Genomic DNA, 24,976 nt, shown 5'->3' on the forward strand with positions numbered 1-24,976 from the left:
GTTTGGTTTTGCCAGATACAAGGACTAAACATGACGAACTACGTGTTCGTTCATTTCCCCATGTCCTCCATCAACATACATGTGTAGTTGCCTGATCACCATGCTCCCAGCGTTCCAGCTTCCGGCCCGGAAGCCAGTCATTCTTTGCTTGGCTGTTGTGGTCCGAGCCGTCGTGGATAGAGTGTGATACACGTCTGTCATCATTGGAAATGTTGCGGGTGGATACCGTTGTTTGCGGTGAACTATGACTCGGCTAGTAACGAGAATGAGACTCGAGGGTCAGTTGGCGGGGGTCACGGTTCATTGTTCAGGCGTTGAACCGAGAATCGTGCACGCCGAGATGCGGCTCTATTACCTGCAGAGGCATGGGCGCTGCGCTCAGCCTGCAGCAGCCATCCCGTTCGCATGATTTGGATCCATGAAATGGGCGAGTTGGTTCCTGTTGTATTGGGCCGTGCCTGGCCTATTTCTGGAGGAAACCTTCTGCGGTGAGTATTTGAACGAAGGGGCAAAATAACACGGGGAGCCACTGCAAATCACCACCCGTGATCCCGTGCTCACAAAAAAAGGAAACCAAACGCTCCAAACGCGGCCGCTAAGGATACCACGCCAGCAACCGCTAGGCGCTGCGAAGCACTGTTTGGTCGCGGTGGGCAGTCGGGCAGCAAGAGGTTATTGCACAGCCGAGTAGTCCAGGAAGCGGAGATGCTGGCAGCTGTAGCCGAGTCGATTTTGACCGCGCACGGGTTCGGAGTGGGCGTAGGAGAGGAAATGTCCAGTACCGCGGAAGTATCGCCTCCGGACCATCTCAACTCGTCGGCGCGCTTAGTCTCACCCGTGACCTTGATGGCGACGCCAAGCTCCCCCGGGCATGTCTTATAGTCGGCGGTAGCGGTGGCAAGATCCGCCGCCTGGCCGCCGCTGCTGATGGTGAAGTCGACAGACCAGCGCGATCTATTGCTGATTATCCCGGGGTCGTCCGGATCCTTGTAACCCCTGGTGAAGGAGTCCTCGAGACAGCCTTGCCAGCCCACTTCCCAGCTCAGCCACCATTGGCCCTCGACCGCGAAGGGCTCGTCATAGAAATACACAACAAAGTGGGGATCGTGAGTGGATCAGTTGGCCCATCGGAGGTCATGGGAGCCATGCACGTTGTCGCCGAGCAGGTCCGACCGGTTTCCTAGCGTGTAAGAGATATCTGTGTTGAGGTACCACGCGAGCTCGGCGTTCTGGAACGCGAAGAAAATGGGAAACGAATCCGTGGGCGCGTAAGTCTCATTGCGTGGGAAAATCAGATCGGCCTCCAACACGCCACTGCCGGCGGCGTCGACGACGGCCCCAAGGTAGGTCAGGGAAACCACCAGGAACCGTACAGCTCGAGAGACGAGGTGCATGTTGCCCCTGACTTCAACAACAGCCGAAAAGGCTGTCGTAGTTGTTGGCGGCTGAGCACAGGTGTCCTAGAAGGCAGTATGGCCAGCTTCCGGGTCGGAGATGTTGCGTTGGGGCGGAAGCAAAAGCGTGAGATGGTTAGGGGGGAAAGCCGAGGAACGAAACGAAAAAGGAAGGACAGAAAAGAAGGATGTTGAGTGGGAAAGGGTTGGTGGGTGGTTATCCCCAGGGAGCGGGTACGGTTGGGGAAAGGGGGGTGCGCCCGTGTTGGCATACAACTTGAAGACAACAAACCAACGAGCCGTCCCCACCCAGGTCGCAACCATGACAAGATAAACGGAGTTAACGCCGTACGCGAGTATCACGGGCCGCTTGGCCGCCCTATCCGACTTGGCGCTCGGTGTTGCTAACTCGGTCGAGCTTTTGTCCCCAACGACAGCCTGACCAAAAGTCCACCTACAGGGATTGGTTCCTGGTGGGAAGGCATAATGTTGGCTCGCATGGGAGATCAAGTGTGGCCTGGTGCATTATTCCAAGGAAAGTCCAGCCTCGCCGCAAGTCTCGCCGGAGGCTTCCAGCTCAAAAGCTGAATCAACGACGTTGTAACGCAGGAAACTATTGTCCCTCACTATGGACAGCGGAAACCCCAATATCGCCGCCGTCCCCCGGCTGGGCTTCCGCTTCGGCAGCGGGTGAGCTGTCCGCTCTGAGCTGGGAGGGTGTGCTTAGATAAACCATGGATTTGTTGATTGATACATCCGACCCCGTCAACAGGCCTCGAACACGTCGTCGTCATCGCTAGACTGGACTGCGTTTTTGAAAGGGCCGATTTCGACCGAGGATTTTGTTGGTTAGAATCCGGGGGTTGGGGGCCGTGAGTGTCGGAGTTTGCAGCTGGGGACGTATGTTCGCATTAGTAATATAAAGAATTAGTTGATGCTAATTTGGTGCACTTTGCTGAAGCCGCTGTGTTGTGGACGAATCTGGCAGTTTGGCATGCTTTGTTGTCGTCTGTGATCGAACCCTGTCATCCGATCATGGGCGGCGGGGATGACTGCAGGGTGATGGTTGGAACTGTATTTATGTGCACTGCGTATGTAACTATCGATGTACGGTATTACGTTACATACATGTCAATTATTGCGGGCGCGCTCCGTCACTTCGTCTGTGGAGGTATTTCCATCCTCGCACCCCTCGCCCCGCCCGAGGAGCGATCAACGACAACGAACGGAAAATTTTCATATTTGCCCAAGGTTAATAGATCAACCTTGAGACAGAGCACAGCCACCGAGAAAATCACGGCAAACACGCCAACGGTGAATCGCCCCCACGTGGCCCGAGGCCCGACTCCCGAGACACAGACTGCAGCCGAAGTCGAGGCCCCCAAACCCCGCTTGCCCTTGCATTTCTCACAGGTGCATGATACGGATTCTGTACCGACATCTTTGGGCTCCTCAGCGGCACGACCCGCATCCCTAATCGGGTACCCGACCCCGACTGCGGCCCCGCCCACCTCAATTGATCGTCAGCAAGGAGCAGAGGGTCCACAACCTTATTTCCCCCGCTCACGCAACCAACAACCTCCATCGACAAACGCGGACCCCAACCTTGCTCGTCAAAGCCGGCCTTCACAGGCGAACAACAACCCCAAAATGGCAGTCGGAGGAGCAAACCCCCAAACCACCAAGCCAACGAGCAGCCGCCGCCGGGGCACAATTGCCGCCAACCCCATCATTTCCATCGCAACCAACGCCGCCACCGGCCGCAACACAAACCCAAACCCATCCCGCCCCACCGCTGCCCCAAACAACAACAACAACAACACCGCACAAGCACAACACGAGGCGGCGCATGCGCAGCACCACCACGTACGCAACCGCCAAAACCGCGTCGGCAAGCGCTACCGCGACAGACTCACCGCCGGCTTCGAGAGCCTGCAAGCCAGCCTCGGCCTCGACGCCGGCGCGGACGGGGACGCGTTGGATGCCGATACCGATGCCGATGCCCCTGTCAGATCGGACTCGGGAGAAGATGATGACTCCGGAGAGGACGGCGGCGGCGGCGGCGGCGGTGGCGGCGCGCTGGTGGTGCTGGTGACTACTGCTGCTGCTGCTGCTGCTGCTGCTGCTACCAGTACTGCTACTGCAAAACAAGGGAGTGGGAGGCGGCGGCGGCGGAGGGCGTTGAATAAGGGCAAGATCCTTGATTTGACGTGTGTGCGGGTGAGGGAGTTGCTGGGGGAGTGGGAGGGGGTGAGGGCGGAGGTGGAGGGGTTGAGGAGGGAGAGGGTTTTGCAGGGGTGGTGAGGGTTGGGGAGGGAGATCGGGGGGTATGGGTTGAGTGGTGAGCGGGGGCGGTGCCGCCCTGGTAATGGTGGGTATGGGAAAGGGGTTAGGGGTTGGGGGGGTTTGTGTTACGGGTCGGTGTTAATGCGGGCGGGATGACGGACGTTCGGACGGGAGTGGTTCCAAATTTATGTCTGCTGTCGACATATGTACTGTGTTTGCTGCGGGTGTTGAACGTGACTTAACGCGGCGAGGACTTTTGTGTCTCTGATAGGTCCACGACGGTCTGAAAACCAACGGCCTGGCCCTGTGCATTCAGTCAGCGGCGACCCCTGAATTTCAAAGCATGGATCCTCGAACCAGGGGCCATCCCGTTTTGGTACCAGAAAGGCCGTGGTGGGCGCGCTAGGCGATGCATCTCTTTGCTCCCATCTTTGTAAAGTGAGCCTCGGCCCCTGAGCGCCGTCAAGACTTCCTCGACCCGACACTCTGGTTGCGATCAGAAACACTGTCAAACCTGTCTCCACCAACGCAACGTGGTGAGCGGCAGGCGGGCGGGCTCCGCTGGGAGAGCAGGCTGATGCGGGCTGACAAATGAGAGATGAGCCAATGTTCCCGACCGTCTGGGGTCGCACCCAGGGGTTGCATGCAACCAGGTTCCGCCCAGCGCACGCCAGAACCGCGCGTTCGGGGCTGGATTTGCTTTGATCTTGTTGGCCCGCGGAATTTCGCATGCCGACGGATGTGGTTCTGCAGGGCTGATCACTTCCCTCAGCGCTGTAAAAGCTGCATCTCGAAGGATGCCGGATTTCCCGGTCAGCCCATGGTTCATACATGGTTGAGCCATGCCCCGCCGCGTGGTGGTGTCGGGGCAGGCTTCCACCTTTCATCAACGACGGCTGCCGTCACCATGTTCTCGCGGGTGTTGGCATTCTGGCAACAGGCGCCATACTCACCCCTGAATGGCAGCCCGGCCGCCGCCGATGGCGGCCCGACATCATCTCCCTCACCAAAGTCCTGGCCCGGTGTAACGGCTCTCCTAGCGTCACGAAGGATACGCCTCTTGGTGCCGACCGTCCTGATCATCTGCATTTTCCTCTTCTTCGGGCATCGCTACGATGCGCTCTCCAGCCTCCCGGCAGGGTGGAGGAAGGAAGACAGCCCGACGTCAGACACCGGAGCGCCAACAAAACAACCGCCGATCTGGGACCCGAGTACCGGCGCGCCGGCGAACGATGGCACAGTCGACTGGTCGCGGTTCGCCTACACGCAGTACGTGACCGACAGCCACTACCTGTGCAACTCGGTCATGCTGTTCGAGCGGCTGCACCACTTGGGCAGCCGCGCCGACCGCGTTATGATGTACCCGGCGCAGATGTTCAACCCGAATGCGGCGGCGGCGGTACCGGCGGCGGCGAACGGCCGCACGAGTGACGATGCGCGGTTGCTGATGAAGGCGCGCGACGAGTACGGCGTTAAGCTGGTACCCATCCAGGTGCAGCGCCGCGAGGGTGCGGACGGTACGTCCCGAGTGATATGCCGATGCTGTATGTATGTTGCCAATGCTCATGACAACCATTCCAGAAACCTGGGCCGAGTCCTTCACGAAACTCCTCGCTTTCAACCAAACCCAATACACGCGCGTACTCTCGCTTGACTCGGACTCGGTAATACTACAAAGCATGGACGAACTCTTTCTCCTGCCACCCTGCCCCGTAGCAATGCCGCGGGCATACTGGCTATACCCCGACAACAAGATCCTCTCCTCGCAGTTGATTCTAGCACAACCGAGCGCGGATGAGTTCGCGCGGGTGCTGGCACGCGTGGAAGAGGCCGGGGGCAACGACTACGACATGGAGATCGTTAACTACCTGTACGGGGACAGCGCGCTGGTCCTGCCGCACCGGCCGTACGATTTGGTCTCGGGCGAGTTCCGCGAGGCGCCCGACAAGCACGGCCGCTACCTCGGCAACGCGGACGAGCGGTGGGATGCTGTCGCCGCGTTCAACGAGGCCAAGTTTGTCCATTTCTCCGACTGGCCCGTGCCGAAGCCGTGGCTGGATATTGAGAAGACGAGGTGGAGCAAGCAGCCCGACTGTTTTGAGCGCGATGGGGTGGCCAGCTGTGTGGAGAGGGAGATATGGAATACGCTTTATGATGAGTTCAAGGAGAGGCGGAAGGTTAGTAACAGCAGTGTCTCTGCTTTCCTGTCTACCAGTTCATTTGCTAACAGTGTTGCAGCGGGTATGCACGCATGTCCCTGGGGAGCACTTGCGCCGGCGGAGGCAACGGGGTTAACGATCAGCATGATCAGCACGAGCTGTATTGCTTTGTATAAGTAGATATACACTAAAATGATCCCGGCGGTGATCTCGAGGTTTTGGGTAGATCCGGTCTTGGGTTGGTTTGGAGAAGGCGTTATCCAGGAATGGTTGGTGTTTTCGAGACTTCAATTTTGGAATGATTCTGGCATCGCAACATAGGCACTGCGATGAACTTGCCACTTGGCATTCAGGTTGCGGCACGGCGTTTTCAAAAGAGCCGTCTTACCAAGTACGCATTTCTCGTATTCGAGTGACGGAGTGTTGCATTTAAACCCACAAAAGGAAGTGGAGTATTCGTAGGGTTGTAATAACCAAAGATGGCCTTCGTTCGATTTGAGAATCTGCTCGAAACGGACTGTCTGGGGCTCCTTCCCGGAATCTGGCTGAATGAAACGCAAATTGCATGGCACCCAAACTGCAGCTCTTGCCCCTGTTTTCCCCCCAGACCCACCGCCCGATTTTCGTGCATCACCCGCCATTGACACGTCGAGTTAAGCTTTTTTTTTTTTCACGACACTGGTGGAGACCTAACTTTATTTTAACCACGTCGACCGATGAGGACCTACGGTGTGGTGTATACATCTATCTATACCATATAAGTAGTGGTGTTGGGTTTGCACACGATTATTTCAGAGCCGAATAACCACTCGAACGTCCTGCCAGGGAACTCGGTACAACAACCTTCAATCAAAAGATATAATCATCGCACTCCCGGTGGGGAAGGATGGATGTGACTGCGTCGAGCCAAGCGCGACAACCCGGGACCGGGTTCATGGCAGCCATTTCGACGGACACAAACTGTTGCACAACATGAGCCAACTGCAATGAATCCAACGCATATTACTATGGACGAGGGTACACGCTTAAACGACCCTCATGCAGCCGCTGCATCAAGGAAGCAGAAGCACAAAAATATGAAAATGCAGGTATTCTTGCGATTGGTTAAGCTGGCTGCTGCTGGCCGATGTTGGCCAAGCATGGCCCTAGGAGAGGAATGGGGGCTTCGGGTCTTGTTGATCGGCTCGGGACCGTGGTTGATCTGTCGGCCGCTCGACCGAATCACGATAGAACAACGCCTCGACCGTCAACCAAAAGTTAAGCCCGTGGCTTAACACTGCAATTCCACCCAGGAACTTCGAAAACCACACCCCAGGTGTCACCTCCCAATCGGGTTCCAACCCTACCCGGTTCCTCTCCACAGTCGCATCATCGGTCCAAGGTCCGAGACATGTTGATTCCGACTCCCGAAAGTGGCGTTCTCAAGCCGATAAATCCTGCGAGCAAACACTAACACCATGCTTATTGTCTATGGGTATGTGCATGAAGGGACGCAGCTTGCCTTTAGCGCGCTCGGCTGCCTGCCTTGACAGCGCGGGCGTTGACCCGAGAGCCATCCTCAGCCGCCAACCGCCGGTGTGTTGAGATGCTTCATGGAATCACACATTACTGACAGCCACATGGACGCCAACTACGCGGCAGTTCGGAAGTTACGCTTGGGGAAGTCCCGCCGTCGGCCAACTTGGTACCCGACCGCCGTCGTAGCAAACTGAAAGCTGGGATAAAAGGACGGCCTGCCCGATGTTGATGGTGGCCGTCTTCGATTCCCCATCCCATCTTCGCAAACCAACCAGAGCAAACTCTATCTCCTGTCCTAGTACACTCGCCAACATGCGCTTCATCAACTCCATCACCGTCCTCTCCCTAGCAGGCCTAGGCCTCGCCTCGCCGATTGCCGGCTTAACCGACGGTCTCACCGGCGGGAAGGACGGCGCCACCAGCGGAACCGACGGCCTCACCAGCGGCTCCGGCGCGACCGGCGCTGTCGGTGGTCTCGTACCGGGCGGTCTTGGCCTGCGTGACGACAAACACAAGCGCTACTCTGGTCAGGGCGCCCGCCGCCGTCAAGACGAAGAGGAGAGTAGTGGAAACGGTGTCCTCCTCCGTACCCGCGGAGAGGTCAAGTACGACAACGGCGAGCACGGTGGTGAGCATGGTGGTAAAGGCCAGGGACACAGCAACGAGGGCCATGGCAACAACCAAGGTCATGGCAACGACCAGGGTCATGGCAACAACGAGGGCCATAGCAACAACCAGGCCAAGGGGAAGGGTAAGCGGGAGGGCCAAAAGTCCAACCACGACAACGGTCAGCACGGTGGTGAGCACGGTGGTGAGCATGGTGGTGAAGGCCAGGGCCATGGCAACAGCCAGGGGAATGGCAAAGGCAAAGGAGAGGGCAAAGGGAATGGTAAGGGGGAGGGCCAGGGAAATTTCAAGCCGAAGGGCAAGGGTCAGGATAAGGGTAAAGGTGAGAACGAGGGTCATTACGAGGGCAGCAGCCAGTCCAAGTACAAGGGCCAGCCCAAGGGTGACCACGAAGGCAAAGGCTCTGGCGAAGGGAACGGCAAGTGCAACGAGGCGCGGCACACGCCCTGCCTGCACCCTGACGACGTTGATATCCTGGTGGACGCCTACGTGCGCATGCTTTCTCATTGGAACGACACCGACGCCAAGTACCTCGCCGAGAACTTCCGCGACACCTCGGACAGCATCAACATCCTGGCCGGCATGCCGCTCGGCGGCCCAACCTTCCCGACGAAGCAGGCGTTCATCGACCACCAGCACACTCAGGTATTCCCACGCATCCCTAACCCCTCTCCGGACTAACCCACCCAACTAACACACAACACAAGCCTGACAACCTCCCGCTGGAGATCACGCACAAGTCGCCCTACTCGTGCGACGAGATCGCCCTGATCTGGCAGGCCACCTTTGGCAAGGCCCAGAAGCAGGTGCGCGGCCTGACCATCCTCGGCGCCACCAAGGACCACGGCGACTGGCAGATCGAGACCCTCGACGTCGAGTTCAACAGCATCGCCTACCTGCTCGACATTGGTGGTTCCTACACCCTCCCGCCGCCGCCGCCGTCCTCTTAATCCGTCGGGTGGGGAATTTGGGGCATACAACACGCCGTCTGATGAGATTGGGGGGTGGGGGTGTAAGACAGAGTGGTTTTATAGGGGGGCACAAACAAAAGCTTGGTGATCCAGAGATCAAGACGGGTAAGGGATACAAGAGGTCTATGTAATCGCTAATTTTGATCGAGTCGAGTATAAGTTAGTTGTCGTTTCAATGAACTTGCATAGCCCGGATTGTCTTCATTCGGCCTCTGGCCATGGCGGAACAAGCCGCGTCTGCGAGCACAACGTCTATCTCGGGCTACCGAACACAGGGGGCTCTTCTTGCCAATGGATGAATGTTTAGGGCAACACTAAGCATGCGGAGTTGTCTTGGCGGTGAGGCTGTACACACACTGCCACATGCATGGTGCCTAAGGCCGACTCACCTCCTCCGAATTCCGGACAGCCCTCAAATGCCTACTCTATTCACTCTCGTTCCTAACACGGACAGCAGCCAGAAATACCAGGAATCATGGAGAAGCTACAGAAGACTCAAGATTATGACCCTTTTTGTTACACCGCGTCAAAGCTGAGCGCGGCGGAAACCCAGTTCCGTCTGCTGGAGCTTCTCCCGTCCACCGCCGAGCAGAGTGAGCTCTCATGCCGCATTCTCGTGAGCCAACTTGGGCAATCATCAAGGAAATACAAGGCACTTTCATACGCGTGGGGCAATGGCCGCATGTCACATTCTATCACCGTGCTCCCTGCAGAGGGCAGTGAGGGCAAACGCACGACCTTAGCCATCACGGAATCTCTACACACCGCTTTGGTCCATCTCCGTCACACCCGACAATCGATTTGGTTGTGGGTCGACCAGATTTGCATCCACCAAAAGGACCACGTCGAGAAGGGGAACCAGGTCGAACTAATGGGACGCATCTACGCCGGGGCTGAGCAGGTACTGGTATGGCTTGGTCCGGCAGCCGACGGTTCGGACGCCCTGATGGAGGTCTTCCTGACCGTCGGCCGGGCCGCTCGAGCCTTCGGCTTGGAGAGCTATTACGCTAAGAGGCAAGAGCCTCTGCTGTGGCGCATGACGAAAGATACGAAACCAACAGACCCGAAGACCATCGAGTACCAAGCATTGTTGAGGATAGGGGCCGAAACGTTCGCTCCCCTGGTTAAGAAGGATATCCCCAGACACTGGTTTGCACGACCCTGGTTCACACGAGCGTGGACGATCCAAGAGTTCTGTCTCTGCGCCGACACGGCCTTCGTGTGCGGGGCCAAGACTGTCCAGGCTGAGCTCGTCGAGATGGCCATCGGCATCCTGCGGATATCCTTCCTGGGCCCAAGCATAGGTATTTACTCCAGCGCCGGCGTTTACTCCGAGCTTTGGGATATCATTTTCGAAGATCCAACGGCGAGCCTCTTCAGCTGCCGGCAGGGTCGCCTCCGGTTCGACCGCGGCGAGCCCGGCGCCACCGGCGACCAGCTGCACGTGCTGATGCGCGAGCTCTACGTCGGGCACAACACCCAAGCCTGGCTGCACCGCGACCGCATCTTCTCGGTGCTCAGCCTGGCCGTCGACGCGCCGCTGCTCGGCCTCACCCCGGACTACAGCGAGCAAGACAACCCGGCCGTCGACGCGCGCATCCTCACCCTCGCCGCGCGCGCCATGCTCACCAACCCGGCCACGGGCAACCTCACCATCCTCAGCTACGCCCAGCCCCCCAAAACCCCGGTACTCGCCCCGCACCTCCCCTCCTGGGTGCCCGACTGGTGCGGCGACCTCCGCCCCTCCTTCTACAAACCCCACATGATCAAGCACCACTTCGCCGCGTGCGGACCCGCCCACCTCGCTGTGCACCCCCTCCCGCTACCAGCAGGAATAGCCGCCGCCAATCCGCGGGTGCTGGGCCTCGGCGGGTTCCGCGTCGACACCATCTCGGCGGTGGCCGCGGACCAGGCGTGGACGGATATGTCGTGGGATGCGGGGCGGTTTCGCGGGGTTTTGGAGCAAGTGGATGGGCTGTTTGAGCGGGGGATGGTTGAGCACGCGGGGGTGCCGGTGATGTATGGCGGGGATGGGGACAGGCGGGCGGAGGCGAGGTGGCGGGTGCCGATTGGGGGGTTGTTTTTGACAAGGGCGGAGGGTGTGCAGCGGGCGGTGGGGGGTGAGGTTGTGGCGTATAGGCGGTTTGTGGAGGTGCTGCGGTTTATTGGGGAGTGTGAGAATGCTGGGGCGGACGAGCGGGTGAGGAGGTTTGAGGCGTGGGATTGGGAGGGGAAGAAGGAGAGGGAAGAGTTGGGGGCGGAGTATCGTGACAGTATGGTGTGTATGGTAGGGAAGCGCCCGTTCTTGACGTCGGAGGGGTACCTTGGGATGGGCCCGGCGGGGGTGGAGGTGGGCGATGTGGTAGTGGTGTTCTGTGGGGCGAGTATCCCATTCGTGTTGAGGCCGACCGCGTCTGAGTTGGAGTTGGATGTGCGGAACGTGGAGTTATTTGAACTTGTGGGAGAGGCGTATTGCGACGGGGTGATGGATGGGGAGGTCGTAGATCACCAGGAGCTAAGCGAGTTTTATCTTCTTTGATGCCGGTTGTTGGCAGAGTGTGGTTAGTTTCTTGGGTATACGCTGTCCGATGAGTGTTCCCAATGAATCTATCTGATATAGGTGCTGTGGTAACCAGCTTGGGGTGTCCTGGGACAGACTATGAGAACAGCCACATGTAGCACGTCTGGTTTGGATTAACGGGTTCACGAAGTTAATCGACAGATGACAACGTGGCCAATGGCGCATAAGGTACATACATCTACGCCTGTTCTAATCCGACCTCTTGAGCAGCCCCTTTCGTACATAAACAACCCCAACTGGGTCATTCCGCAGAATTAACCTCTCACTCATACACGTAACAATAATCCCCATCGATGGTCGACGAAACCTCGCCAATGGTCCTCGAGTCCCCGATAATACCGAAGTCCATCGAGGTGTCCAAAGTGACGTTGTCACTCGGCGGGTCTGAAGAAGTCAGCATTCACAACCCAAATCCCAAACACGTTGGCTCAAGAACTCACCATTGGCCGCCGTCCCGGTTCCCCATACAAGGTATGTCCGCGCCGCCAGATCCTGCCCCTGCCAGATGGTCCACAAACGATCAACCTGGGCATGATGCAGCCAAAACACAGGGTCACTCGGACTAGCGTACACATCCAGCGCATTCAACCCAACCTGCCAGTGACCTGAAGCATGCACACCACCTGGCACACCGCCGGGTGCGTCCAGCTCCTCCACAAAACACCCCAGATCCCCAGCACACCCATCCACCAACGCCGTCACCGCACTGGGCCTGGTTCCCCAGCTAAACACCGGACTCAAATCCCTTGTCAAACACCGCGGGTTATACCCCAACCCGCCATCCGGCCCCGCGGGCTCATACCCAACCGGCCCCAGCCTGATCTCAAAAACCCCCTCCCGAAACGGCCCCGTCTTGACACACCCGCCCCCCGTCGCAGGTGGAATCACCATCTCCTTCCCCCCAGGTAACTCAATCACCGTCGGCACCCTCCCACCCACAAACTCGCCATTCCCGCCCAGCGAATACGGCCCACCATCAAACACCTCCGCCGCCCTCGGATCGGTATACGAAGTCGTCCAGTCCCAGTACGGCATTGGCCCGGTATAGCCGCACGGCGGGGCGCGCAGGGCGTGTTCGAAGCGGTGGATCAGGTGGCGGTGGAAGGGCAGGAAGAGGCCGGAGGCGTGCGCGAAGGGGGTCTGGTCGATGTGGGTCACGATGAAGTCGTCGTAGCGGGCGCGGGCGCCGGGGGCCTTTGTGGGTGGGGTGAGGGCGGGCTGGGTGTTGAGGCAGTGGATGGCGGAGATGAATGCGGCGCGTTGTGGGCGGGTGAGGCCGCTCCTATGGTTTGGGGTGGGGGGTTAGAGAAGGGGGGATTCACGTTGGGGGTTGGGGGTGTGACGACGCGGATAGGGGTATTGGGGAGAACCGACTGGCGGACAAAGACTTACCATTCTTTGCGAGGGCGGATGCTCTTGGTGGTGCAGCCTGTCGTGCGGTTACTGATGGCGTCGTGGATGTTCTGCTGGTATTGCGTCTGCAGCTCGAGAATCCGCGCCGACGCTGCGGCTTCGAGCCTGGCATCGCCAGCAGGGGCGGCAATGGTAAAGCAAGTCAGGGACAGTAGTCCGTCCAGAAGAAAGAGAAACTTCATGTTGTGGTAGCAGAAATGAATTGTATGTTTGTTGATGTTGGGTAGCAGTGTGCGAGTAGGAGCGATTGTGTGCTTGTCTGAACGTGGTGTGTAAGTGGGTAGGAAGCCATAAAGTCAGCAACCGGAGGAAGGATGCAGGGACCGGACGGGGACGAGACTTTCTTATCCACATCAAATCCGCTACTAGATGCAAATTCTAGAGCGTTAAATACAGGGAAATATGCCAGTGCATGGTGCGCGCATGTGGTAACGCGGGCGATATGGATTCGGATAGTCTTCTATTTGTTTGCTTCTTTTTTCCAGGCTTCAAACCTTATTACCTAGGTAGACACTGGACGGTGATCCCTCATTGTACACAGTACGCTGTAAGCAATCGAATTCGCCTTGTTGCGGGTATCTGGAAACTAAAAGAACCATGTCCGTCACTGGTATGTTGCCCCTTCCCAATGCTATGCAAAACCGGACCGATATGGCCAACTCTAAACTTCAAAATGCAAAATGAACCCATATATCCGCGTGCGAGAACCTCACGGGTGCGAAGCCAATTAACCCGTTTCCTGGCAACCACCCCGGGTATTAGTCTCACTTCAAGCGTCCTCATTAACGACCCCGGCTCGAATCCTAGTTCAAGAACCATTGCCTATTAATCCTCCTCCAACACCTCCCTCAACGCCTCCTGCACGCCAGCCTGGTCCTCAACCGAGACCTTGCTGGGTGCGCCCCGCCTCTTCTGCGAGGCCCAGTATTCTTGAAACCCCGGGACCGGTCCCGGCTGGTTGATCCCCGGTGCGCGAAACACGGCCGCTAGTGCCGCATTCGCCGCCGCTGCAGTCGTCGTCGAGGTAGCCGTTGACGAGAGGCTACCCTGAGGGGACTTGCTAAGATTGTTGCTCGCAGTCGAGCTCGTGATCGAGTCCCCATCGTCTGGAAGACAGAGTGTGGGGATGGCCGCCGCGGGGGTCACGGATGTGGATGCCCCTAGGACAGGCGTTGACGATGGGCTCGTCTCGGGCGAGGCGGTATCGTTAGTCGTATCGGCATTGCTGCTGTTTCCTCCCCAGGGTCTCCACGAAACCAACTTTCCCAGCGCCGAGGGTGCCCGAGATAGAGTCCGTCCGGAATCCCTTTCCGGTCCCCTTCCCCTACTAGGAGTAGACACAACCCTACCGCCGCCCTGCCGTGATTTCGGCGTGGAGAACTTCCGGGCCATACTGTCCCTGAGGATAACGCTACCCCTCTTCCCCTCAGCGCTGCTGCTCAGGAGCGTTGGTTGGGCGGTGACCGCGCTGACGTTAGTGCCCGCCGCAGTGAGACCGAGTGGTTGGAGCGAGAGCTGGCTGGGTCGTGCCCTGAGGGTGTGAATGTCGAGCCCGTTGGAGAGGGATACGATAGACTCGTGCGAGATAACTCGCCGCAGGCCGCGAGGCCGCTGTTCGACACTGGAATCGAACTGAGATGACGCGGGCGATAGTACATCTTCTGCCCCAATGTCGGTATTGCTGTCGTAGTCGGTGTAGGTAGCGAGAGACGGGGAAGTGATGCTCGGCACATCGTCAGTGGTGTAGGGGGAGGTATAAGCCGTGGGAGAACGATCGTTCATCATCGAACGCGTCATGGGATGCGGCCGCTGGGTGTAACCATGAGCTCGATGTGGCGTGTCCGTTGGAAACATGGCTGTTTCGGAAATACTCCTGAGGGAGTATTCCGATATCTTCTTTCTGTGCGCCTGCTTCCAGCCCGGCGAGGTTGGATCTACGGTCGTCGTTGGAGACGCCGGTGACGGTAGATCGGGGACCCTGTCAAATAGGGAGTCCCTGTTCGTTGACCGTGGGGAGGTGGGTGCTGAGGACGGCGCAAATTCGGAGTGGTTCTCGGACTGGAGGGACCAGCGAGCCGTTGACGGAGAAGGCTCGTTCGGCGACAACAAGGGCCCGGAGAGGGTGCCCCGCTGAAAGCGAGCGGCCGACATGATCGGTGAGGTAGGGGCAGAAAGCTGGGGCGGAGTAAAAACACCTGGTGTGAGCCCTTGCCTTCTCTTCCTCGGTTTCCGTGCCTCTGGCTTGTGCGTAACGTGGTAATGGTGGTGAATGTGTAGCTCCTGCGACACCCTCGGGGGCTGTGGCGGCGTTGGCGGCTCTTTCTGGGCCAGTTCGGCTTGCAGTGTCGTGGGCGAAGTCAGTTCCTGGCTGGCCGCCGGCTGGTGATACGCCAGCTGCTCCCGCAACATCTGAATCTCATCGTTGGAGCTGAGGAGCATCTCGCGAAGCTCAGCCATGCCGACCTGGAGGTGGGCATTATCCTGCAACAGGTCGCGTACAAAATGTGATACAACACTGCCGCTATTCTTGCTGTCCGTCATCGACTTCGCCGCGGCGGCGCCCTTGAGCCGTCCTGCTGCCGTGTTCAACTCCTTCTCCATAGCACGTTGCCGCTCCATGCGGCCAATAACTTCGACATGGCGCTCGCGCTCCTCCCGGGATTCCTTCTCCATGCGCTCCAGTTGTTCTTGTATGTCACTAAGACCTTTCTCAGCCTGTCTCCACCGGTACATGGTCGTGCGAGATTCCTCTTCAGTGCGCGCAATGGTGGTCCGCAATACAACTTGCTCTTCTTCTAGCAGCGCTATTTGACGCTCAAGGCTAATCGCCCTGTCGGTCGCATTCTCCAGCCGCCGTACCTCCCGCTGCGAGTCGAGCAGGGACGCCTCGAGAATCCCAATATTGGCCTCGGCATCCTTTACCGTGTCGTTTACCCGTTCTAGCTCGTCTCGTAGCGTGTGGTTCTCGTCGGCGACAGATCGGTTTTTGGCTTCGAGTTCCGTATTGTCTTGTTCCAATTGCTCGATGCGGGCCGTAAGCTCGAGTCGGTCGCGTTCGGCGGATGCCATGTAGGCTTCATGGCGGGCAAGGAGCGTCTGCAGGGCGAACGTTAGCGAGGGGTGGCCATCGTCGGGCTTCGGTTGGCGGGACCGCCATATCGCCCGGATTTCAGCCATTTCGCGTGTTTGCATGATGCGGTGCGGTGTGTAACACTACCCCGACGATTGCCTCGAGCGGCCCGGGTCCCCGGGGCGATCGGGGAACAAAGGGTGCATATGGAACTCGATGAAAGAGAGGCTATAGCAAAGGAATGTGGCGGGATAACTGACCTGCCCCATTCTCGCCGCAGTGTGCACATCCCGCTCGACGCTCGACAGAACGGAGCAGTTGTGCACCAGAAAGACGCAGTCCTCTTTCCCACAGCAGCACTGGAGGTTGCCGTCTTCATTTGCATGAACAGCAACGGCCCCCATTGTGTTTTGCAGCGAGCTATCATTCGCGGTCTGGGTATCTGCCATTCCCACTACTCCACGAAAAGGCAAATCTCCTGGAATGTCGATGGGGGCAGTCGCATCCTCGCAGCACCAATCGATCTGCTGAACGGCGTTGGAAGGGGCTGTGAGTAATTGATTACGCCCGTGCCGTTTTGCGCAGCGCAAAAGTCGACAAACGTCGGGTTCGGGTTTGGTTTAAGATCGCCGTCAATTGGGGATATAAGGGTTCGTGTCCGATTCTCAAAAGGCTGCCGTTGCGACAAACTGAGGATGAAGTCGAGTCGAGGCGGAGTTTGCCACTGGTGGACGTGCAAACGTGCAAAAGCAAACGTGGGGCCAAATTCACCGCCTGGGAGCCGCTAACCGGGATTCCGAAGGTTGCTGAATCTGAGACCATTCGAGTCCTTGGTCTCGAGCCAAAGGCGGGGCATGGCGAAGTGTGCTCGACGTCGCACAATGGGGCCGGCGAGTGTCAGGGCAGGCGGGCAGGTCGACAGACGGAGGAAGGAATGGTGTGTGGCTGGCTGGAAAAGTTGCCCAACAGGAAGAGAGTGGCCCGTTTCGATGACCGCAGGCGGGACACAGGGCGGGACATGGTGCCTGCCTCGTGCCTGCTTCCGAATACCACGCCAAGTCGCCCGTCACGCGGCGCGACCCCACACGTCAGGGGCACGCAGCCAGGCACGACCCACAGCTTCTTTCCAGTTCCTGGCGGTAAAGTTGGGGACAAAGCCATGGAATTCCACCCACGTTCGAGCACTCATACTAGCCCGGTTCCTCACCAAACTGTCACAAAAGCGAGGCCTTAAATTAAAATTATTTAAGAGGGTCTTAATATTTGGGACACTAGCCCTTGTAATTCCGCACTCCAGCCAGCCAACAGGGTGTCGGTACGAATACCTCTGTACCGACCTGCCAGAAAGCGTACCTAATTACCAGGTATGGACATGTATGTACCCACCCCGCAGGGTCTGGTTCCCCAAATACTGCTCCAATACCCAACTTCGCCAGACTGTCACATAAGGGAGACTCGCATGACAACCATTACAACCCCGTTCAACTCGAAATGGAGACAGAAAGTAGGACAAGCAAAGTAACATACAACACCGAGGATTCGCTCGTTGTCACCTCTGCGCCAAACACTCACTGCTAAACCTGGGCATAACCCTTCCTACATTGATGATCATATACCGGTGTGTTGACGTCAACCTTTTCAAGAAAAGGCGAGGTTACCGGGGTGCTTCGACATACTCGTCAGCGCGTCCATCTGAGTGATCGGCCCCGAGCTTGCTTTTTCCCATCTCGACCACCTCTAGTTTCTCAACCTCCCCTGGCCAACGCTAGCTCCAGTCCAAAATGTCAACGCGAGGTTGGCCCGGCTCCTTGTTAGCATCGAAGAGTGGTCGTACCCAAGTATAATCCTGCGTGCTTTTATCATTTTATAACTCCAGTTTTTCAGCCTCCTCCTACCGGCCCTAGTTCCAGCATGTCGACGCCAGGTTGACCATGCTCGTCAGCGTATTTCGCTGACCGTCCCCGAGTTTGACCTTGCGGATCTCCATTACCTCTATACTCGTACCACTACTCGGCCTCTTCCGACCAGCCCTAAATTAAAAAAGTATATGCAAGCATCATTCTAGAAAACTCTGTTAGTAAATGGTCTTAACCATACCAAAAAGTTAAAATCGTTCTTTTCTTGCAGTAGTCGCACATATCATGTGTCAGGACCAAGGGAATGCGAGGTAAGGTGACAGGGTACAAGCAATTCACAAGTCGTGTCCGCGCGGTCAAGGTGTGGTTCAACGGGAGGAAGACGATAGTTACATTGAATTCTCGCTTGAACTCCTGCCCTAACCTCCCACTTTTCCAATACTTCCTCCCGGACCATTTTCCTCCCAATCTTATTCCTCCATTTGCCACCCTAATTGACTGATCGTCCCCTTCTTCCCTGCTACTTCCCGGCGTCCTCGGCGCTCCGTCGTTGCACCTGTGCGCCTCCATGGAACTCGCAGGCTAGATCAGCATTGTAGAGTCGCCTCCTACTTTTTACCTTCGTGGGTGCGGGATTGTGTGGGATGGCCGCGCCGATCCGCCCGTTCTGATTGATCCACAACAAGAGCTGGAGACAGTTATTTAAAGTTCGAGGGACGATCCTAAATCGGTTGGTTGATAGACTTTGGGCAATGCCGCAGCACAGCCTATGGCAGTCTGGGGGTGGGGGTATCTTGGAAATGGTTGGGAAATAATACTTGTAAGCTGACATGTCCTCTATAATTGTAACACTGCTCTTATTTTGGCTGTCCGTCATTGACTTCGCCGCGGTGGGGCCTTTCGGCCATCCTGTTAACATATTCAGCTCCTTGTCCGTAGCGCGTTGCTGCTTCATATGGTCGATAACCTCAACGTGTAAGCTCGGGGTAATTGCCAGTTCATAAGATGGGCACAATGACACATGATCCATTGATGTTGTATCGTCTCTTCTATAAAACGCTATGCAAAATGTAGATCAACAACACAAACGTGACCGATGACCTCAGCTCAACGAGACAACTTACTCCCTTTCAGGGGCTGCTTCTAAGCCCGGACTAATTGACAGCTCCTGCCACCATAAGCCGTGAACAGCTTTCTCATTGAGATGGCTGAGTTGCTGGCTAAGATGGGGACAATAGTGATGAAAGCAAAAGGTATAAATATGAGGTGTACTCACGAATATCACCAAGACATGGACAGCAACAAGTCAGTCAGCAAGCACCAAGCCAGTGACAGCCTTTTCAAACGTTCATATTTACCATCGCCCCGGGACACTCCTTTCTCAAACACACAACCGCAAATATGAAGCTCTCATTCACCCTGCTCACCGTCCTCGCCGGACTCGCAATCGCCCACCCCGCGGCGGAGGGAACCGTTGACGAACGTGACGCCGCTGACGGACGGATTGAAGCGCGAGACCCGCTCGACCCCAACTGTGTCCGATGCGTCAGAATGGGATGCGGAGACGAAGCGGTCAAATGCCTCAGACGATTGGTCCCGTCAAGAATTGTTCCGTGTCTCCTGCTCAACTGTGCCGATGATTACGCCCGTTGTTGCCTTTAAAGCCCTGCTGATGTGGCTTTTATGGAAGTTTGGATGGTCAGGAGGCTGGGCAGGGTGGGAATTTCGTTGCAAATCTACTGGAGATGCGGGACGGTCTGGACGCTACTGTGTGTTGGAGATCATGGCTCTCGGCCGTTGTATGGGGTCTGGGGTTCTCTGTTGAAGTCTAAGTTCGGCTGATGGAGAGCGGATTTGGGGTTTATTGGATTTGACTAGCAACTCAGAGGTCAAAATGGAACTTTCGTTGAGCGCACCCAACTGAAATCCGTAGATCAGCGGGCGAGTGTAGTCTGTAACCAGGGGTGAAAATGACTAGTTGCGGAGAATGCTTTTAACATCAAAGTTGGAACACTGATTTCGGCCTTTACTTGTATCTAGTTATATGAAGTGACTCTCATCGGCTGAGGGAGTACATTGGCGAGTTTTCATCAAAACTGTGGCATCCAATTGCTCCCCTGAGAACTCTGGTGATTTCGCCCGTAAATGAAACGAAGCGGTCCTTCTTTGCTTCCTCAATGTACATTGCCAGTACATCCCAGAGAGGCAGAGACTCACCATTGAAGCTTCGCTTCAATAAACGAGATGAGAGTGGCCCACGCTCCGCCGAAAAAGACTGCAGCACCTTTCCTCTTGCTTGGTCAAAAGAATTTTGCTATGCACCTCGCCGCCACATCAGGTGGAAGACGGTTGATCAGTGCGGACAGATGTTTGTCCTGAACATCCCGGAGAAACAGGTACCCATCCAGACTCTCCGCGTTGTCCGGATCCAAGCTAACCCCGTCAGAGAACCGCACCCCATCACCATCCACCAACTCAACAATCCGGCTAACAAACCACTCCTTCTGAGTCGGTCCCTTAGCCGACATGGCAGCAGTGGCAAGACACCAAAACCGTAGCCCATCCGTAAACTCTCCATTATCCCAATATCTGGCATTCAACATCGCCGACCGTATCCGCCACGGCTTTGACTCTGCCGACAGGCGAGCACCATGATACTGTGTTGTGGCAAGCAGGAACGTCAAAGCCGTCAGCTGCACGGCCTCGTCAACCGGTCGCAGGCTATCAAGCAGCAACAGCCGGTAGAACAGCGCCTGTAACCGCAGAAACAGCCACGACTGCAACGACGACGACATCACGGAAAGCTCCGCCCACGCACCCCGGGCGATGTGCACGTAGTCGGCAACATCGGCGAGGATGACGCGGAGGGTGGCGTCAAGACATGAATGGTTGAGAAAGTTCTGTCCCAGCCGGCTCAGCGCCGCACTACCTGCATGCACATGCAGCCGCGTGAGGACTTTTCGTAGTGCCTCGGGAAGCGGACCCGGATCAAACGTCAGGGGGATGATGGGAGGCGCCATCTCCCACAGGGCAAGGTATTTGTCGGCCAGCAACGAGCTTTCCAGGACGTACGGGTCAAACACACCCCACCCGCCTGCTTCCTGGACGAAGTGTACCAGCGCCCGGAGGTGGGTGCGTGCTGTCTCCTGGCTGCCGGGGTTGCCGATTCGCATCGCCAGGGCCTGTCGCGGTGGACACCTCGCCCACAGCTCGGGCATGTGGTTCCACATCTCGGTGATGGCGAGCGCGTAGATGGACAGCGCGAACCACTGCTTATCAGCCACACGACCGGCTTTTGTATCATCCCCCTGGAGGTTCGCCAGCCGGAGTTGCGCTTGGCGGGCGGCTTTGCCGATGAAATATTCGGGTGGTCGTTCGTCGTCAAGGATGCCAAACATCCATGCCGCGCAGCTCGAGCCGTATGCGAGGGTGGCGTACATGAGGAGATCATCTTCAATGCAGCGTTGGAGGCGGTGCTGGATCACGCTGTCGTGTCGCATGGAGGTTGAGGGGGGAAAGATGTTGGTTGGCGCGAAGGCTTCGGCGAGAAAGGTCATCTTGACGCCTTTGCCAAAGGATAGCTGCAGCATGGCGTGCGACCCGGCGTCGCGGCCGACTACGGTACTGTAGAAAGGGTCGCTGCTGTTGTGGGTTGGGTAGAATAACACGAGAGACGTCGTGCTTCGATTGCTTCCAACCCCGCTGCCCCTCCACCCGGAGTCAGATTTTGCCATGTAGTCGTCGTCGCTGTTGGGTTGTTGGGTTTGGCGGGAGGCCCAGAACTCGGAGGAGGCTATGGCGGCGGACAAAGACGATGGCTGAGCCATCTGTGCTTCCAGCTTCTTGCGGGCTTCATCTTTGCGCCGGCGGTTTTGCACGTGCCGGAGGATGCGAGATTTCTCGCCCGCCTTGCTACGCGTCAGGATGCCGGACGACTGGTTTTTGTTTACAAACAAAAGTTCCGGCATGGTAGTCACTTTCCAGCTGGGCCTAGCTTCGCTCTTCCCGGCAGATCAATGGTCAAACGCTCAGGGCAACGTCGACACTCCTTGCCGTTTGAGTGCCTAATGCTACGGGATTCCGAGGTTCGACACGCGGGACTTTTGGTGGACGGGCTTGATGCGGTAGTGTGTGTTTGTGCGTCTCGGGGCTGATCCGGCTGCCGATTGCCACCCAAAACCTGGGCTTGGGTCGAATGAAGGAGCAAATAGCCGGATCATGAGGGCTATGCCTCTTGGCATCTGCAGTAAGAAGTAGACAGTACATATACACTACCCGATCCGGTCTAACGCCATGCAATCCTTCCCAAGCTGACGAGGCCGAGTAGCGGTTCTTGTTGCAACGCGCCCCTATGCGATCCGGATATGCCCCCTGCCGAAAGATATACCGGCCCTCTTTGGGAAGTCGGTTGGGTCTTGGGGGGAGGTCCCAACGGAATGCCCCTGTTTACAAGCCAGAACTTCGATCCTTCCATGCGAAGTTCTTGCGCCATCATGGATGCTAGTAAGGTTACTAATGCATGTGTCGGTAATAGGAGCACTTTAACAAATCTCTGGGAGTACGAGGATATCGAAGACGTGCTATATAAAGTGCAACTAGGCCGCCAACCCCCCCAGCCGACTTCGATATTACCATCACCACTACTCTACACATACCTACATTTGCTCTTCGACTCTCCTCAACCTAGCAGTACCCATACAACTACAAGCCAGCTACTCATTTCTCTTGCCCTGTTCACCATGCATTGGGCTTCAGCACTCGGCCTGATAACCGCGCTGGTGGCGCAGGCGGCCTTGGCCGCCCCTAACAAGGCCCCTAAGCCGGCTTGCCTCCCTGTCGTTGACCTCGGCTACGTAGGTTTTCGGTGTTGGTTATAGTCCCAGGAGAAACCGAGGACGGGATCCTAACAATCCGAGGTATAGGAACTTCACCAAGCCCTCAAGCACAACGAGACCACCGACGTGTACAAGTTTTCCAATATCCGCTACGCCCAGGCACCCGTTGGCGATCTCCGATGGCGTAGCCCAAAGGCGCCCAAGACGGATCGTAGCGCGCCGAAGAACGGCGATGGTGTGAGGACCTGTCCGCAGGGTGTTCCAGACTGGCAGTCAAGGGCCTTCATCCCAACTGGGCGCTATACCGGCGGCGTGCCGTGGAACCTCACCACCTGGGTGGAGGCCATCGATGCGTCCACTCCCTTCGATCAGGCCATCTTCAACGGAAACGTCACCGAGGATTGCCTGTTCCTAGACCTCCATGTTCCAGGCAAGGTTCTCTCTAAGGCCATCAAGAACAAGAAGGGCAGCCGTGATGTGCCCGTGCTGGTTTTTGTACACCCTCCCGGCCCTTCCCTTAAAGCCACCAACTCTAACATATCCTCTTTCTTAGATCCATGGCGCTGGCTACACCTTCAGCTCCAAAATCGGCCATCCTACGCCCGGCTTCCAACCCGACGGTCTGCTCCGCGCCGCCCACGAAGCCAACGGCAAAGGTATGATATTCATCTCTCTCAACTACCGCCTCGGCGCCCTTGGCTTTCTCGCCGGGCCTGAAGTCCGCGCCGACGGCAACGAAAACGCCGGCCTCCTCGACCAACGCTTCGCACTTGAATGGATCCAAAACAACGTCCACCTTTTCGGCGGCGACCGCGACAAGGTAACCGTCATGGGCGAGTCCGCCGGCGGCGGGTCCATCATGCTCCACATGTCGGCCTACCAACATGAAGGCAAGAAAGCCCCCTTCGCCCAAGCCATCCTCCAGTCCCCCGCCACGCTTCTCTCCGCAGCAGCCCCGCCGTCGGCATACAACGACTTCCTGTCCCTCCTCAACGTCACCACCCTCGCCGAGGCGCGGCAGCTCCCGTCGTCCGCCCTCGTCCTCGCCAACCAGGAACAATGCCGCACCGCGGCGGCAAACACATACATCCACATCCCCGTCCAAGATCCCACCACCGCCCCTCTCGAACCCCTCCAAGCCTTCAACAGGGGCGCCTTCGCCACGTCGCCCATCAACCTCCTCGCCGCCCACAACTCGCGCGAGGGCGCCTTCTTCTTCGACCCGACAGCCCGCACCGAGGCCGACTTTTTGCGCTGGGTCAAGTCCTCCTTCGCGGGCCTGTCGACGGCGGAGATCGCCTCGCTCGCCGCGGTGGTCTACCCGCCCGTGTATGATGGGTCGCAGGGCTATGTCGATCTGCTTTCGCGCATGATGCATGTGTGGGGGGATGCGCTCTTCGACTGCAACTTTTTGTATGCGAATGAGGCGTTTGGTGGGCGGAGCTTTGCTTGTGAGTACCTAATTCGTACTTTTCCGTGACTGTGAGCTACCTACCGGGGGGGGATGCTAATTAACTGTTGGGTGTAGATGAGTTTGGATCGCCAGGCCTGCATACGCAGGATCTGAAGTACACGTTCAACGACCCGGGTACGCCTGCTTTTGAGCCCATCATGCAAGAGATTTTGCAGAAGACGCTTGCCACGTTTGTTGTTAATGGCACGCCGGTGTTTAAAGGTCAGGGGAAAGGGAAGGTTGCTTGGCCGAAGTGGGGAGATAATCAGATGTTGGTTAATATTACTGCGACGGGTGCAGAGGTGGCGGTTAATAATGTAAATAAGGAGAGGTGTCAGTGGTGGGCGGAGAGCAGGCTGGGTCTTTAGCTTGGGATAATGGTCGCTGATGCGAAAAGGAGGTTGCGGAAAGCCAAGGTGGAAACGAAGCTACTCGCAGCTAGAAGACGTATGATAGAGGCCTAGGTAGGTAGAGAGACGAATCCACGGATTTGGCCTTGGGAACACCCCCGAGATTACCCTAAGATTGAAATACGTGTACAGCTCACAATACAAAAAGATAGAAACCTCGCTCCCCAATACCAAGATAGATATCACGAATTCTACATTCGGGAAGCCGGCAGCGTTTAGCGAGACGCAAGAGGGCATCTAGCAATTTTCTCATCTTAGCTCGATCAATCGAAAGGCTTCCTCAACCCAACTCAATAACCTGCGCCAGCTCCCCGGTGAGGGTGCCGATGTCGTCGGAGATATCGGCCAGTTGTTTTACAGTCAGCGAAAAGGGGAGGATGATGGCAGATTGGAGAAGCTTAAG

The 24,976-nt window shown here is 57.1% G+C and overlaps 8 protein-coding genes across 8 annotated transcripts; 5 read left to right on the forward strand and 3 right to left on the reverse strand.

The window, feature by feature from the left end:
- Positions 1–557: 557 nt before the first annotated feature.
- B0H64DRAFT_446177 (uncharacterized protein) lies at positions 558–1,394 on the reverse strand (the record flags this gene model as incomplete). The annotated part of the gene is made up of 2 exons (XM_062806894.1): positions 558–1,073; positions 1,152–1,394. The coding sequence occupies 2 exons, from the start codon at positions 1,392–1,394 to the stop codon at positions 558–560; spliced, it is 759 nt and encodes a 252-aa protein (XP_062655044.1).
- Positions 1,395–3,044: 1,650 nt separating this feature from the next.
- Positions 3,045–3,698, forward strand: B0H64DRAFT_446178 (uncharacterized protein; the record flags this gene model as incomplete). The annotated part of the gene is made up of 1 exon (XM_062806895.1): positions 3,045–3,698. One exon carries the CDS (start codon positions 3,045–3,047, stop codon positions 3,696–3,698), a length of 654 nt encoding a protein of 217 aa, XP_062655045.1.
- An 889-nt stretch (positions 3,699–4,587) lies between these two features.
- B0H64DRAFT_446179 (glycosyltransferase family 8 protein) lies at positions 4,588–5,975 on the forward strand (the record flags this gene model as incomplete). Its single annotated transcript, XM_062806896.1, has 3 exons — positions 4,588–5,197; positions 5,262–5,857; positions 5,919–5,975. The coding sequence occupies 3 exons, from the start codon at positions 4,588–4,590 to the stop codon at positions 5,973–5,975; spliced, it is 1,263 nt and encodes a 420-aa protein (XP_062655046.1).
- Positions 5,976–7,669: 1,694 nt separating this feature from the next.
- On the forward strand, positions 7,670–8,934 carry B0H64DRAFT_330405 (uncharacterized protein; the record flags this gene model as incomplete). The annotated part of the gene is made up of 3 exons (XM_062800937.1): positions 7,670–7,957; positions 8,150–8,629; positions 8,692–8,934. The coding sequence occupies 3 exons, from the start codon at positions 7,670–7,672 to the stop codon at positions 8,932–8,934; spliced, it is 1,011 nt and encodes a 336-aa protein (XP_062655047.1).
- A 422-nt stretch (positions 8,935–9,356) lies between these two features.
- On the forward strand, positions 9,357–11,788 carry B0H64DRAFT_409227 (heterokaryon incompatibility protein-domain-containing protein). Its single transcript, XM_062804702.1, has one exon. The coding sequence runs from the start codon at positions 9,431–9,433 to the stop codon at positions 11,492–11,494; it is 2,064 nt and encodes a 687-aa protein (XP_062655048.1). The 5' UTR covers positions 9,357–9,430; the 3' UTR covers positions 11,495–11,788.
- A 10-nt stretch (positions 11,789–11,798) lies between these two features.
- On the reverse strand, positions 11,799–16,141 carry B0H64DRAFT_420332 (uncharacterized protein; the record flags this gene model as incomplete). The annotated part of the gene is made up of 7 exons (XM_062805453.1): positions 11,799–11,920; positions 11,977–12,187; positions 12,476–12,818; positions 12,929–13,054; positions 13,494–13,580; positions 14,007–15,430; positions 15,461–16,141. The coding sequence occupies 7 exons, from the start codon at positions 16,139–16,141 to the stop codon at positions 11,799–11,801; spliced, it is 2,994 nt and encodes a 997-aa protein (XP_062655049.1).
- A 4,172-nt stretch (positions 16,142–20,313) lies between these two features.
- B0H64DRAFT_304735 (uncharacterized protein) lies at positions 20,314–21,843 on the reverse strand (the record flags this gene model as incomplete). The annotated part of the gene is made up of 1 exon (XM_062800120.1): positions 20,314–21,843. A coding segment is annotated over one exon (1,530 nt), but the record flags the coding sequence as incomplete, so codon positions are not given.
- Positions 21,844–22,614: 771 nt separating this feature from the next.
- B0H64DRAFT_366868 (Alpha/Beta hydrolase protein) lies at positions 22,615–24,190 on the forward strand (the record flags this gene model as incomplete). Its single annotated transcript, XM_062801920.1, has 3 exons — positions 22,615–22,728; positions 22,798–23,205; positions 23,264–24,190. 3 exons carry the CDS (start codon positions 22,615–22,617, stop codon positions 24,188–24,190), a joined length of 1,449 nt encoding a protein of 482 aa, XP_062655051.1.
- Between the last annotated feature and the right edge of the window lie 786 nt (positions 24,191–24,976).

The sequence above is a fragment of the Chaetomium fimeti genome, assembly GCF_033439085.1.
Source record: "Chaetomium fimeti strain CBS 168.71 chromosome Unknown B0H64scaffold_9, whole genome shotgun sequence".
In the NCBI taxonomy this organism is placed as follows: Eukaryota; Fungi; Ascomycota; class Sordariomycetes; order Sordariales; family Chaetomiaceae; genus Chaetomium; species Chaetomium fimeti.